At 45.7% G+C, this 13,814-nt stretch overlaps 1 protein-coding gene across 4 annotated transcripts in view; it reads right to left on the bottom strand.

The window, feature by feature from the left end:
- Positions 1–3,722: 3,722 nt before the first annotated feature.
- usp32 (ubiquitin specific peptidase 32) overlaps positions 3,723–13,814 on the bottom strand; it is a 64,271-nt gene continuing 54,179 nt past the window's right edge. For all 4 annotated transcript variants that reach the window (XM_063492341.1, XM_063492340.1, XM_063492342.1 and 1 more), the window contains 11 exons: positions 12,917–13,068; positions 12,049–12,160; positions 11,782–11,966; positions 11,510–11,694; positions 11,091–11,177; positions 10,487–10,607; positions 9,715–9,906; positions 9,366–9,591; positions 8,821–9,275; positions 8,641–8,733; positions 3,723–8,164 (listed from right to left, as the gene is read on the bottom strand). In XM_063492341.1, the coding sequence (XP_063348411.1) occupies positions 7,991–8,164; positions 8,641–8,733; positions 8,821–9,275; positions 9,366–9,591; positions 9,715–9,906; positions 10,487–10,607; positions 11,091–11,177; positions 11,510–11,694; positions 11,782–11,966; positions 12,049–12,160; positions 12,917–13,068 (1,982 nt within the window). In that variant the 3' untranslated portion in view covers positions 3,723–7,990. The remainder of the gene's footprint in view (positions 8,165–8,640; positions 8,734–8,820; positions 9,276–9,365; positions 9,592–9,714; positions 9,907–10,486; positions 10,608–11,090; positions 11,178–11,509; positions 11,695–11,781; positions 11,967–12,048; positions 12,161–12,916; positions 13,069–13,814) is intronic.

Below are 13,814 nucleotides of genomic sequence, written 5' to 3' on the forward strand. Positions count from 1 at the left end.
TGTGAGTCCACTTCACGCTAAACTGTATTCATGTCAGCTCTCCCAGCTCACGCAGTGATGCTGCAGATGCTCGGTCAGTTTGTAGAAGTATGAAAGTTTGTCAAATATTTTACTGAAAACTTTAATCATGCAAACTGTTTTTTTTTCTCTTTTAACTCTTTGGTTTACCACCACGCCCTCTCATTAACCACAGTGGAATATTATTTACTGCAGCAAAAATAGAAATACCACAGTACAAACGACATAATCTCAAGTTAGACTCCCTCTAAGATGTTATCTGTGCAACTTATAGTAACAAACTTAGAAGCAGATGTAATGTAAAGGGGCTCAAATCAATGTAACAATGTTACATTTGATTATTTGATGGAGCTTGTTTTAAGCACATTATTTACTGTCGGCTGGTTTATTGTTCTGAAAAATGACCTCACTTAAATGTTTAATGACAGCTTTGATAAGCTTTTTGGGGCTGAAATAGAAACAGAATCAACTGGTCATATAAAGTAACCACATTTTAAATTTAATCACACCCAAAAGTTAATCTAGTGTTAAGTTACCAACTCAAACACACTGATGCAGTCATTTTCCACGTCCAACGTGTGACCAGTCACACAGTCTCTCTGCTCTGACACTCTAAAAACACTTGAAATGTCAGTCAGGATTAGGCGAGAGGCGGAAAAGCCCCTGACTGGTGCGCAGGGCAGAAAGAGTAGCGCTGTTTAATTCGGAGAAGCTGCTGCAAAGCCCCTGTGTGTGGTTTCCTCTCTCGTCTGTTAGCAGGCTGACTGCAAAACACTGAGGAAGGACAACAAAGGTCAACAACTGTTTTAAATTTGCTGCACTTCTTCGTTATGACAAGAACAATCATGTAAAACCACTGCTGTTTTTAGCACGTTAGCATGCTTACATTTGCTCATTTGAACCAAATAAAAAGTCAAGTTTAAAAGACTTCCATGCAAAGAAATTAAGGTCCAGGGCTTTGTGGTCTAAGCTCTGTCTGCCAAAACTCGCTTTAGGTGCGTGTAGTGTCACATCTGTGGACGAGCCCAGGCATGTGTGGGAGGCTGACAGATAATGGGTACATACAGTCATGTCAACACACAGCACGCGCTGTAGAGAGCTACTCTGCAGTAAAAAGTGGTAAACTGGGGTGAGTACATATAGACACTGCTCCAAAAAATAAAATTAAAGGAACACTTTTTAATCAGTTAAACTTGTGGGATATTGCTCTGCTCAATTAAAGAGCAGAAGGGGCCGTTACTCAGTTTGCTGCTATTAGAGATCAGGATGAAATCCTTGTGAGACCCTGTACTGGTGCAGTGGGTCCTGCTTTCCACCTGGTGCACGACAGTGCCCGGACTCATGTGACCAGGTTATGCAGGCAGTTCCTGGAGGACACCACTGCCTGGTCTCCATGCTTGCTGGACCCAAGTCCAATAGAACACCTCTGGGAGATAAACAATATGAGAACAGCACCACCAAGGCTGGAGATGGAGCAACACTGAAAGAGAAGACCGGTGAAGAATGCAACACATAACAACAATGCTCAGTGGCTAGTGGATCTAAGCGCACACCACAGCAACCATCACAGTGGCAAAATGACTCACAGAAGCTAAAGCTACAGATGCTAATTACACTCCATCAGCACAAATTAACGAGCTGCTGATGTATGAGATACACCCAGAAAGGCTGGATAGTCCTGATCCCCAAAGATCCCCAGAGGAGACCTGTCACGTCCAACTACCGGCCAATAACCTGTCTCAGCACTACATGGAAGCCCCTTTTAGGCATCATAGCAGTAAGATGGATAGGTATATGGCTCAATACATAACCAAGGAATTGGCAGAAACACCAGAGGGGCAAAATACCAACCACTGTTCGAGCAGTCTCGCTAGACTTCTAGACTCTCTAGACCAGCGGTCCCCAACCCCCGGGCCTCGGACCGGTACCGGTCCGTGAGTCGTTTGGTACCGGGCCGCGAGAGTTGAGGCTCAGGTGTGAAATGTATGGTTTTCAGGGTTTTTATCAGTTTTCAGCGTTATTTTGTTATCGTTTTTATCGTTAACTCGGTTTTCCTGGGTCTTTTCACGTGTGTTATGAATAAATCTTCTTTGTTTTGGTATCGGTACTAGTTTTATTTTGTTGTATTTATCCGCGACACCTTAAAGGCCGGTCCGCGAAAATATTGTCAGGCATAAACCGGTCCGTGGCGCAAAAAAGGTTGGGGACCACTCTAGACTGCCTAGAACTGTACAAGATCTGCGTGATGCTGAGAACCTTTCTTCGGGAATCCGATGGGGGAATAGAGACCAACAGAGGCCAACTAAAAGTCAACACCACAAGTTGCCATCAAGTCCAGGATCTACCACATGCTCTGTCCCAAATGCTGTTCTGCATAGACCTGAACCCTGTGGATTGAGCAGTCGTTAACCACCTCTAGATGGACGACATCAAGCGTTATGCCAGGAGTGAAAGAGACACCTCACTGATCCACAACAACAACATGGGAATGCCCTTTGGACTGGACAAGTGTGCTCACATGGTAACAAAGAGAGGGCAACATTGCAGACAGCTACAAGTACCTGTGGGTGGACACAGAGGCAATTTGGAACCTTGAAGAGGCCACCAGGAAAGTTGAAACCAACAAAATAAGAGATAAAAGCTACTGACATCGAAACAAGGAAGCTCCTTACCATGCATGTAGTCCAGAACCCTCCAAGGAAGGGCCTCACTCTCCTGCAGCAGTGCGGTATGAGAAGGGTCCAGAGGAACAAGTGGTATAAATGAGCCCAGAAGAATCTGGTCTACATCAGAAGGTTGAATCTAGTCAGATATGCAGACCACCTCAACCTTCTGGATGACTTATACGCAAGTCTGTTTCAGGCACGTCTAACCAGGAGGAAACTCTGTGGCAGAGCCCATGAAGCTGTGGTTGCAGCCTTACTGACCTCACCTACAGCGAAGACAATGACTGTATTCCAAATATGGATAAAATAAAGTAGCTCAACCTCGACAAATGTCACTCTGCTGGGTTGGGAACACAATATGAAGGAGCCAAGTTAGTTTATTAATACAATCTGATTTTATTAACTCAAAACTTGTGGGGTAAATGTGGAACTTTTAGGCCGTTGGCTGCTTTAATCAATTAGGGATGAAGGCATGGGAATAGCTGAAAGTGTTAGGGTACCTGGGTCTGGTGACCCAGTGGTTTTGATTTTGTTTGTCTATATTCTGTGACTTAGTGTTTCTATTTTTTTAGTTTCTGTATTCCCAATCAGCCCAAATAGCAAAGAGAAATTAAAAACGCATGCCATGAAAGAGTTCAGGTCTTAGGAGGTTAAGTTAGATTTATTAGAAAAACAGGAAACTAAGTTTCTAAGTTTGATCTCACGTTTGCCTCCTGGAGTCGGCACTTCGGGTCCTCCATTCCTGCCTGCCACACAGCCTTTGACAGAAACGAGCTTAAGAATATATCTTAGTGAAAAAAATGAACAGTATTGGCGTTAACCAGTCAACTTACGGCCAAACATAATGAAACACAATAGAGTTGGATCATTTCTGTCTGATGTCTGATGCTTTGCTCCTTATGTTGAATAAAGTAAAAACTTAATCTGCTTGTGGTATTAAATTGAGATGATCAACGAGGCTGTTCTACTTCACAAGTCTACGCAAATTGCATGAAATGTCAGATCAGGGTTGTGACAACAACAACAAAACGACTCTGATGTCATTTCCTCTGCTGAATTTAATTTGTTGCTTGGGTATTTCGTTACAGATCAACAGGATCACTCCATATACAACTACAGGTACAGGATTTTGTACAGTTCATATTCAAATACATAGTTTTCATTGGCTTATTTACAAAACACGTTTTCTTTATGTACACGTTTTTATGTCAGTGCAATGTGACTTTCTTCCAACAAACACCTTACAAAAAAGTTCCTTAAATTAACACATCTGGTTCACATCAGACAGATATGAACTTAAATAAAAAAAGAGGCTACACACACTGAAAGACAGCTCAGTAGTCGATTGCACTGCCTGACACACTGCGAACTAATCTTCCTGGGGGGCGGGGCTTCAGATGTTAGCCCGATGCTCTACAGAATCCGTGTTTGCCCAGTTTCAGAGATAGTCCGGTTTCCCTGGGCGTCAAATCCTCGTTCCTGGATTAGAAAAATTGTGCTGAAAGTAACCCCGACATGAAACACTTCTGCTAAGAGATTAAGCTACCGGCCGTTTGAGGGCACATTCACAGCCCAAGAAACAAAGAGAAAAAGAAAGAAGTTGACATCTATTGCACCTTTAAGTAGAGCAAACATTGCAAACTGAGCTCTCAAGGGACAAATTTTCCTTTGAGTCCTGTGGTAACCTTCAACCACAGACACAAACTGGACATCGTCTACAGCTCGGTGCACTGGCAGGGGGGTGGAGGGGAAAAGAAAAAGAGCTGGCCAAGCAAACATAAATAACACTCTTATGTACATTTTCATTTGTTCAACAAATGTAATTTTTGCAGAAGGAAATAAAGTTTCATTCAGTGACAGATATATCTCCAAGTACATCCATAACAAAGTCGTCTCCTCACAAATACAGCAGCTAAAAAAGGGGACGAGCGCAGAGACGAGGCTCTGCGCTCTAGAAGACAAAGCCGGGCGCCATCGACAGTCTGCCGTCTGTTCACAGTGATTAGACGGAGCCCCCTGACGTGACAGGAGCTCCGCCGTTGCTGCTACAAAGCAGACACGCAGAACTCTGCAGATGGAACCATGCGGTGGAAACATGGGCTCGTCCATCTCAAAGAGACCTCAGCAGTCACGTCAAAGCAGCCAAACCTTCAGATAAAAGGAGGAACGGACGTCAAAGCAGCACTTTGACTCGGCCCACAGAAACAAATCATTTGCTCAAACGTTGGCTCCAATCGTGTAGCGATGCATTTACGGTCCTCACACAAACAACAGACTTTGGTTACTTTCCAAGGGTCACACGTGAGCACATCTGTCTACGGGGGGATGGTTGTTTCCAAATCATTTCCCTGAAAACATCCCGGCAAAAGGTGAAAACGTTCTAAGACACTTATTTGATTTTTCTTAAAACTTTCATAGAACTTCCTGAAAAAACAAGAGTTTAAATATTTATTCATTTCCACCAGAAACCATCATCCCAGTCAAACGTTATGCCAGCAGCTAAGAAATGAAATCATTAAAAATGGACACTGTTGCCACTGCTCTGTCTACACTGACATGTCACTCGCTTTTGTTGGACACCCATCAGAGTTGGACTGGCCCACTGGATGGCCTCAGCTGAGGAAAAGGGGGAAACTGGTTTAAGATATGAAACACTAAGCTATTAAAATGAGATTGTGAAAGTCCATCTATTGAGACTGGGCATTAAGATCTGCTAGAAATACAGAAGCTGGAGTAAAACCTTACAATTTGTGTTGTGCTTTGATGGTACCCATTCACAAATACGTGGTTTCAGCACCCCCGCTGCAGTGATCAGAGACTGTACAGGAAGGGGGCACCTCACACGGCTCTCCGGGCTCGATACCAGAAAGCTCAGAAAGGTGAATGCTCGCATTGGTGGTGTCGTTCACAAGCAGGCTGCTCATACACGAGGCAGGGCAGGTGTGGCCAAGTGCGCAAGTGACTAATATACCAGCCTGTGGAGGCTGTAGCCAGTGAGCTAGCCAACAAGAGGTTATCCATAGATTCATTTTTTCCCCCTAAAAATAAAAAGTGTACCAGGAGCATCTATGATCATCTAAGCAGCAGGAGGTGGGACCACTGCAGTGATACTTCACTGCATCTTTATCCGTGTTCTGTCAGTGATGCACACTCATACTACAGGGTTTTGGTGTGCTAACCAGCATTGAACCCGAGGCCGAGCCAAAAACATGCTGTTAAAAGGGAGCTCTGTTCCTATTACACATTAAAACAACTCAAAAATACAAGATGGAAGCATTAAAAATGTAATGATGTGGAGTCGGAGAGAAGCGAGCTGACCAACGCTCTGCAGCCGCTCCATTGGTCACTGCATTCGCCTCTCACTGTGTCTCAAATGAAATACTCGTGTTAGTACACTACAAACTGTCTGACACAGTGTGTGAACTCTGACAGGGTAGAGTTGTCTGAAATCACACACGAGCGTGAATTTATCAGAGATATTTGTTAGATATCTGTCCGATCTATGAGTGCACGTCCATACTCGACACTGACGGACCTCTTCCTGATTTCCTATCGTGCACACACTGGTGCAAAAGTCACTGCTCATATTAAACAGCATGACTTCTGACCTCACAGTCCGGGAAGGTTTATCAGGTCTGTATGAATTCACTGAGATATGAAAGCTGATCGCTTCAGGAACAGAAGTTAAAACCCAGGTGCTATTCCAACTCCACGTTTGCACGGTGCAACTAAAAGTACCCGAACTGTGAATCATGCAAAGCTGCTCTAGTAGAGTTGCGTGAAAAACAAAAAAACCCAACAGTGCAACACACGTAACACTCATGGTTAACAAAGGCTTCCCTGCATCTGTGCAAAGTAGCCAAGGTGACACCTGGTTAGAAACATCTCACACCGATCTGTGTGACTCATGCAGGTTCTTAGCAATCGAAAGGGGAAGTGTAAGTACAGAAGTATGCCATATGAGACACAGTAAGAAAGACTAAAGTTGGATTTTGAATAGCATTATGGGTAATGTGGTTTACAGGCTTTGACAAGGAGCAAATTACAAAAAAAACCTCTGGTTCTTCAGTTTTGACACTTTTAAAATAACAAACGGTAAAAGAAGTAATTGGCTGTGATGGACGCAGGAAGTCCAGGTTTGAGTCGACAGTAGAGAACTGCAGAGGTTTGCAACAGCCCCATGGAGATGGGCCTGATGTCTACAGGTGGGGCCTTTAGGTAGCCTGAAGCAACTCTAAGAAAAAATAAAAAAATAAAGCAGATCCTCTAAAATGACACATTTACATAATCAAAAAAAAAAGCAATTAAACATACACCGTACATCTTTTTTAAATCATGGCACCTGTCCCAAACAAACCCAGGTTCTCAGTCGTTGTGGCTACATACTGGTCAACATTGCACAAATCACCGTGGATATTTGGCAGCTGCAGGACCAAACACAGTTTTTGGCAAACGTGCCGAATTTGATGTGAACATCAGGACCTGTGCGAGGGTCCTGGAAGGGGAGGGGGGGGTCTTTGTGGGGGATGTTCCTGAAATGTATGTACCGAGTCTCCTACACTAAAAGGAAGCATTTCATGATATTAATACTGTCACAGACTTTTGGGGTCCAGTTGGCTGAAAGAATGCGGGAAGCGATGAGGTAGCGTATGACTCGTGTTTTCCTACTCACACTATCGCTAATAAAACCTCAGCAGAACCATTCGTTTGAAAGCTTGCCCTGGCATCCGTCGTCTCCGCATCACGTTGACCCGTGGCACTAAATGTGACTCCAGCACACAGTGAACGCTGGGCCCCGTGTACAGTTGGCATCCGTAGGCCTGCAAGGACTCACACCTGGAGCACATCGGTTTTTCCCTGCTCAGGTCAAATTGTGACTCTGGGTAGAAAAAGCTGTCTTTTGTTTTGAATCCTCACATCACAAGTGATGAATGCACGATAAGAAAGCAACATCGCTGCATGACTCGGCCGTACTGCCATACATTCAGAGATGCGTTAGTGTGCAAGTATATTTTACATCTATGTTATGGCGAGGTTCACGGGGTGGGAGCTGATGGGAGTTCGTTGGGCTCAGCAAAGTGCACCGGTTGGGTGCTTTCACAGGGAGGGGCTTCGCTGTTGTCCTAGCAAACCTTTCACCAATCCGTGTTTGCAGTCGAGTTTAGAAAGTGCTGCGAAGCAGCCCTAAAGACGGCGCGCGGTTCAACTGTTAGCCGTTCGTGAGATCTTCTGGCGCTTCCTGTTCAGAGCAGCACGCTGAAAGAGGCGAGCGGGCGTAGTGCTGGCTGATGGAAGACGAGCTGCGGTCACTGGAGGACGCAGTATTTCTTGTAGTCTGACTCAAAGTCTTCGTCCATGCTACTGGTGTCGGCCATCTTCTTGCCATCGATCTTTGGCAGGAACTGGGAGTAGTTGACTCCCTGCTGCTCGTAGAAGAGAATGTAGGCCGAGTCGGTGTCGATCTCCTCAGAGTGCACTTCCTGTACATGAAAAAACAAATAAAGCAGTGTGTTGTTACAGTGTGGTCGCATTTGGGGTGTTGACAGAGCCAAACCTTTCCTTAAATCACACAAGAGTGAGACAGCACTGCTGTCTGCCCAGCGTGTGCTGAGCTGTGCAAAGGTGAAAGAAGTCCTCAGTGGTGAGCAGCATGTGTTAAGAGCCAATAAGTCATGATAAAGCAATCACAAGTTTGGTAAAGGTGTGTGTGTGTGTGTGTGTGTGTGTGTGTGAGAGACACTTTAACCAATAAAAACAACCCACATAAACCAGCACAGCTTTAACAGGACGACTGTCAGCAAACCATCTGTTACTCTGTTTCCCTGCACAGTGCTCAGAACACACAGAAGAATACCTCCTCTAAATTTGGTCTATGGAGGTCATACTGGACGTGTAGGAGGTTGTAACTAGTTACTTAGTACCTGCAGACAGTAATGGAGGTGTGCTGGTGCCTTACCTTACAGCTGCTGTCATTGTAACAGTACCATTTCCCATTGGGGTTTTTGGCATATGTCACATAGTGGCCTCCTCCCAATATTCCTGAATGGCACTGGAGAGATGAAGCAGAACAACATTCAGGACGTGTCTGACTGTTTTCACCACCCGTATGCCAGCGTGCCCAAAGCGCCTGACTTACTGATATTGCATAGAGGTTGTATATGGCATCCAGACACATGTTGTCTCTGTGCTGCAGCAGAGAGCCGTCCGGCTCCGTGCTGCTCTCTGTGCTGCAGTCTGAGCACAGCCCGTTGCTGTCTCCGTTCACAAGGACCACGTCACAGTGGCTGCTGGATGCTTCACTACCGGAGGACGATTCTGATGTAACGCCCTCTCCTGACCCCTGAAGCCCTGACGCTCCTCCTGCTGCTGAACCCTCTGGGTCTGCCTGTGGTGCATCGTCTCTCGATTCAGCCTCGGCATTAGCTGCTCCGTCCAGGTTCTCCTTGCTGTTGGAGAGGCGATGTCTGCTGCCCAACTGGGGAAGGCGCAACCGACCTGGTCTGCGGCCTCCGCTTCCGGCCTTCGGGCTGCCAGACGGGCTACTGTTCCGGCTGAGAGAGGGAGCAGACTTCCTGCTTGAAGCTGGGGAAGCTGTTGGGGAACCAGCAGTGTTAAAGCATTAGCACTTCAATTTTCACACTCTTTAAAAAACACAAACAGTGATCAAGATCTTTACTGGACCTTTGGGGAGGTTGCCAAAGCCAGCGGGCGCAGAGATGGAGGACAGATTGTCTTCTCCGACCCTCAGCAGATCCTCGCTCTCACTGCGGGAGTGGAGGCAGCGATGCTCGAGATCCCTGGGAGCCAGGAAGGCGCTGGGGTCAAAATTCTCCCGTGGAAACTTGACGATCTTTTGGGACTTGATCCAGCGACCATTCACAAACTGGAAGCGCTTCAAGTGGACAATCTACACAAGTGAACACATGTCAGACACTGTCTCTAAATTTATTTCACGTGAAAACATTAAATGCTACCAACACCCATGCATCGTTTCACATCAAATGCTCAGATGCACAAGTCTGCTCCTGACCAGTATAGGTGGCAGCCTCCAGAGGTCCAGCTTCTTGGTGGCCAGTCGGTGGGTCTTGCACTTGGAGCAGTAGTAGAGTTCGTCCTCTCCCAGCTCCTCCTCGCTGGTGAAAGCCTTCAGACAGCTGTCCAAGCTGATGGGCTCAGCCTGAGCTCGCCGAGACTGCTCCACACTGCAGTGCTCCTCCACAATCTGCAGGCAGAGGAGCACGATGCATGACGGAGGATAACGGACCACGAGAGCAGACACTCGGGGAAACGGCTACCAGGTGGCGTTTTAGATAAAGCCAAGCAAAGTGCAACTTTTCAAAGGAGGTCTTTTTAATGCGTCTAACAAGTTTTACTGCTCAGAAACTCATTTTTCCTAGAATTCATATAAAACCACAGCACTTACCAACACACCTCTAAGGATTCTGGACACTTTAATCTGACATTTACTGACTCACTGACGCCTCCATGTGGCCAAACTCTGAATCACACCATATTCTGGTTTGCACAGCGATCATTACACAAGGACCAACTGGGCCCTGATGTAGAACTGCTAATATGACAGTGTGAAATATGAAAGCAGTGTTGCTGCTCATCACTCCTCCTGCCCCGAGGAAAGCTGGCGTCAGCAACTAACTTTACAAACGACGACGTTAATGACAGCGAGCACCATTTTCACAGAAATTCCATTACTGCTCTAACTCGAAGTGACTTTTTCTCTGCCTGAATTGGTGGTGTGTGTGTGTGTGTGTGTGTGTGCGTGTGTGCGTGCATGCATCCTTTACCCTCTCCTGGGAGGTCTGGTAGCGGAGATGCAGGGCAGTTGGATCCCAGTCCACAGCTATGTAAGCATTTCCTACAGAAGCTCGGTCTTCTGTGCACTCTATCGTACAGCCTCTGCAGAACCTGCAAACACACAGATGTGCAGTACAGATGTGTGAGTTTTGCTTTTGCCACATACAGTACACGTTACAACAAGTCAAACGTCATAATCTTGTGTCAACATGTGATACTCCCACTTTAAGCTGTATTTAAGCCTGAGTTTCACATAACTTCAGGACAATGAGGTTCGGTTTATTTCGCCACAGCTGCACTTTCTCACTTTAAGCACACAAAAACAACAAAACTCTGTATTTCCAGTATTGTAATTCAGCAGGAGACGGCGCGCGTGGCGTCTATCTTAGATATTAGCTGCAGCATTTGCACGCTGGGGGCACCACACAGGTGATACCAGGGAGCTGGAGGATTAAAGAGTTGTTAAATCGGCTGCGTCACACAACTGAGCTTTTGCGTACACCTCAGTCAGGTAAGTTCTTGAATAGTTCAGAGCTGCAGAGCATGTGTGAAAACGGCTTTAGTCGCGAGTGTCTGTATCTGAAGCGCTCTTACCTGTACCATGGACACCAGGCACACGAGTTTCCATCCTTACCCACGACCCTCAAAGTAAAGGGGTACTGATAGCCCATGCTGTCATCACTGCAAGTTAAAATAAGACAAAAATGTCAACAAACTTGTCAGTAAAGTTATTTTTTCCTTCCAAAATTAAATTATACTAAACAAGGGAAGTGGCACGGATCAAGCTTTAGACAGCTGATGCTGATCCGATCTGATCCTGATTGCATAAGAGACCGGACTTCACCCGGACAGACCTGCTGCCTCTGTTTAACGGGAGAGCAACAAAAGCAGTCTGGAAGTTCACTCATGTTCACACTCGAGAGGATAAATGCTTCTTCAGATGAATGTTACTCAACAGAATCACGGGAGTGTTTCTCTAATAAAGAGATTCGTAGTTTAAAGGAGGAAATTACCAGTCCTGGGCGTGGTTGCTGGCCTCCTGTGGGGGCAGGGGACTGGCCAGCCTGGACACCTGGATCCAGACTGCGTCGTACAGGTCCTTCTTACTGGTGTGCACAGTGCAGGGAACAATGAGCGGCATGCCGAACAGACTGGGTCGGTTCTTCTGAGATGACAGGAAGTATAACTCTGTGCGCATCTAAAGCGGGGGGCACAAACATTTACATGTTACGTCTACAACAACGATAAAAATGACACCGCATTCGTTTTTTCTACAAGTTCTCACCATCTTCCTGTGCATAGCGATGATGTATCCAATAAAGGGGCTCTCGTGCACCGGTGTGATGTGTCCATTGGCGACCCCGTTGGCCAGAGGCGTCTCAGGGCTGCAGGGCCCACCGTTAGGGATGAGGTCTAGCTTACTGCCCACGTGCCCATTAGCAGCTGTGTTGTTGGCTATGGGTGTGATATCTGATGTAGGAGGGGAGAAAATGAGAAACTCGCAGATAGCTCTCTAGTGAGTGCGCAGACATGTGTAAGATGACACACTCACCTGTCAGTGTGGGTGAGCTCAGTGATGTTGGTGAACCCGGCACCGGGACCTCGAACGCACACAAGAAGCCGTTGACAGACAGACGGACCTTCTGGTTATCCTGAGGGAAGTTCTGAAAACCAAAGGTCACGACATAAGACTGCAGCAATGAAGATGTGGCGCTCTCACTGCGCCACATATGATCGCCTAAAATATCAAGTTTCTTATTATGGACACAAAATACACCTCACAGAGGAAACGTAACCATGTGGACTGATAGACAAATGAGTGTTTTTAACACAAAGAGTCTCGTGTTAAACACACTATAAGGTTAGCGTTAGTAACATGTATGACTTTCACCAGGGTCTAAGTCTGAGTGTGTACGGTCACATTCATGGATTGAACACAACATTACGCCCCCCCACCAAGAACCAACCACACTGTCTGCCACGGACAGGCCCTTTAAGTTGTCCAGGAGGAGAGCGACCACCACCTCCACCTCCACAGCAACATTTCCACACACCAATGAGACAACAAAATGTGGCTCCAACCCACACGCTTCGATTATGCACGTACCGTGGCTTTCCTGATCGCTGCTGTGAGCATGTCTGAACCAAACTGTGAGGAACAATAACATAACGTGATCATGTCTCACTGAGAAGAGGATGAGGCCAGCGGTGTTACGTGATACGAGCATTACTCACACGCATTTGTAGTTTTTAAGTATAAATCGTAACCTAACTGAGCGAAGACAAACAAGCAATGACTGCAAAGGTTCGAGACAAAATGATCTGAGTCAACGAATCCTTTGTTTTAATGTCGTCTTCTGCTGTATGGCGCTCAGAGTAAGTGTGAGATGAGGCGTTTAGCGTCTGCGTGGTGTGAATACCTTGATATTAGAAGAATGGACCTCAGCCAGGAGGATCTGCTCGGGCTTCAGGCTGCACAGTTCACTCAGCTGTTTCTTCAGCCCGGTGTACTTCTCGTCCATATTCAACCTCAGGCCGTAGCGCACGGGTGTGGAGCCGTCCAGCTTGATAACTACAGACACATCGCAGCATAACACCATTCAGAATTTGTTCTTTAATAAAGAAGTAGGTTTTAATGATCACACAGCACTTTTTTATAGATTCACTTAAAAAAATACAAATCCAGCAGAGTGTGAGAGAATGAAACAGCAAAGAGGTGGACCTCCTATAAGAAGGACACATTACTGCTGTTGGGCTTCAAACAGGCTGCTGACAGAACGAGGGAAACATGGTCAGGTCTTACGTCCAGGCTGGAAAGATGAAAGATCTTTGTGTACAGTCACACTTTCAACTAAAAAATATACATTCTTGCCATTTTTGTGGCGTTTAAGGATTGGATGATAGTTTGCATTATGAAAATGTATCAATTATGTATCTGGTCAATCCCTTTGAAGTTCTTGAGCAGCTACAGATCGGTCAAAATTAACCATGAGTTATTTGTACTCTTGATTCTTGACATTGTTATTATGAAAACCACAACACTGAATAAGAAAGTAATGACTTTGACCATAATGAATATTAGACTTGGCTGGAAAAACACCACACATGGCTCAAGGGTTTGTACAATGCCACAAAATCTACTAGTTGGAACAACATGTCATTGAAATACTGTGAGTGATGAAGTAAAGAGTAAATATGAGACATGCAGTAATGTTCTAATCTTCATGTTCTACTGTCTTGGTCTGCTGATTCCTCTTCAGAGTGGGAAATGGTAAATGGCCTGTATTTGTATAGCGCTTTACTTAGTCCCTAAGGACC

Source organism: Pelmatolapia mariae, linkage group LG14 (genome assembly GCF_036321145.2).
Source record: "Pelmatolapia mariae isolate MD_Pm_ZW linkage group LG14, Pm_UMD_F_2, whole genome shotgun sequence".
NCBI classification, from domain to species: Eukaryota; Metazoa; Chordata; class Actinopteri; order Cichliformes; family Cichlidae; genus Pelmatolapia; species Pelmatolapia mariae.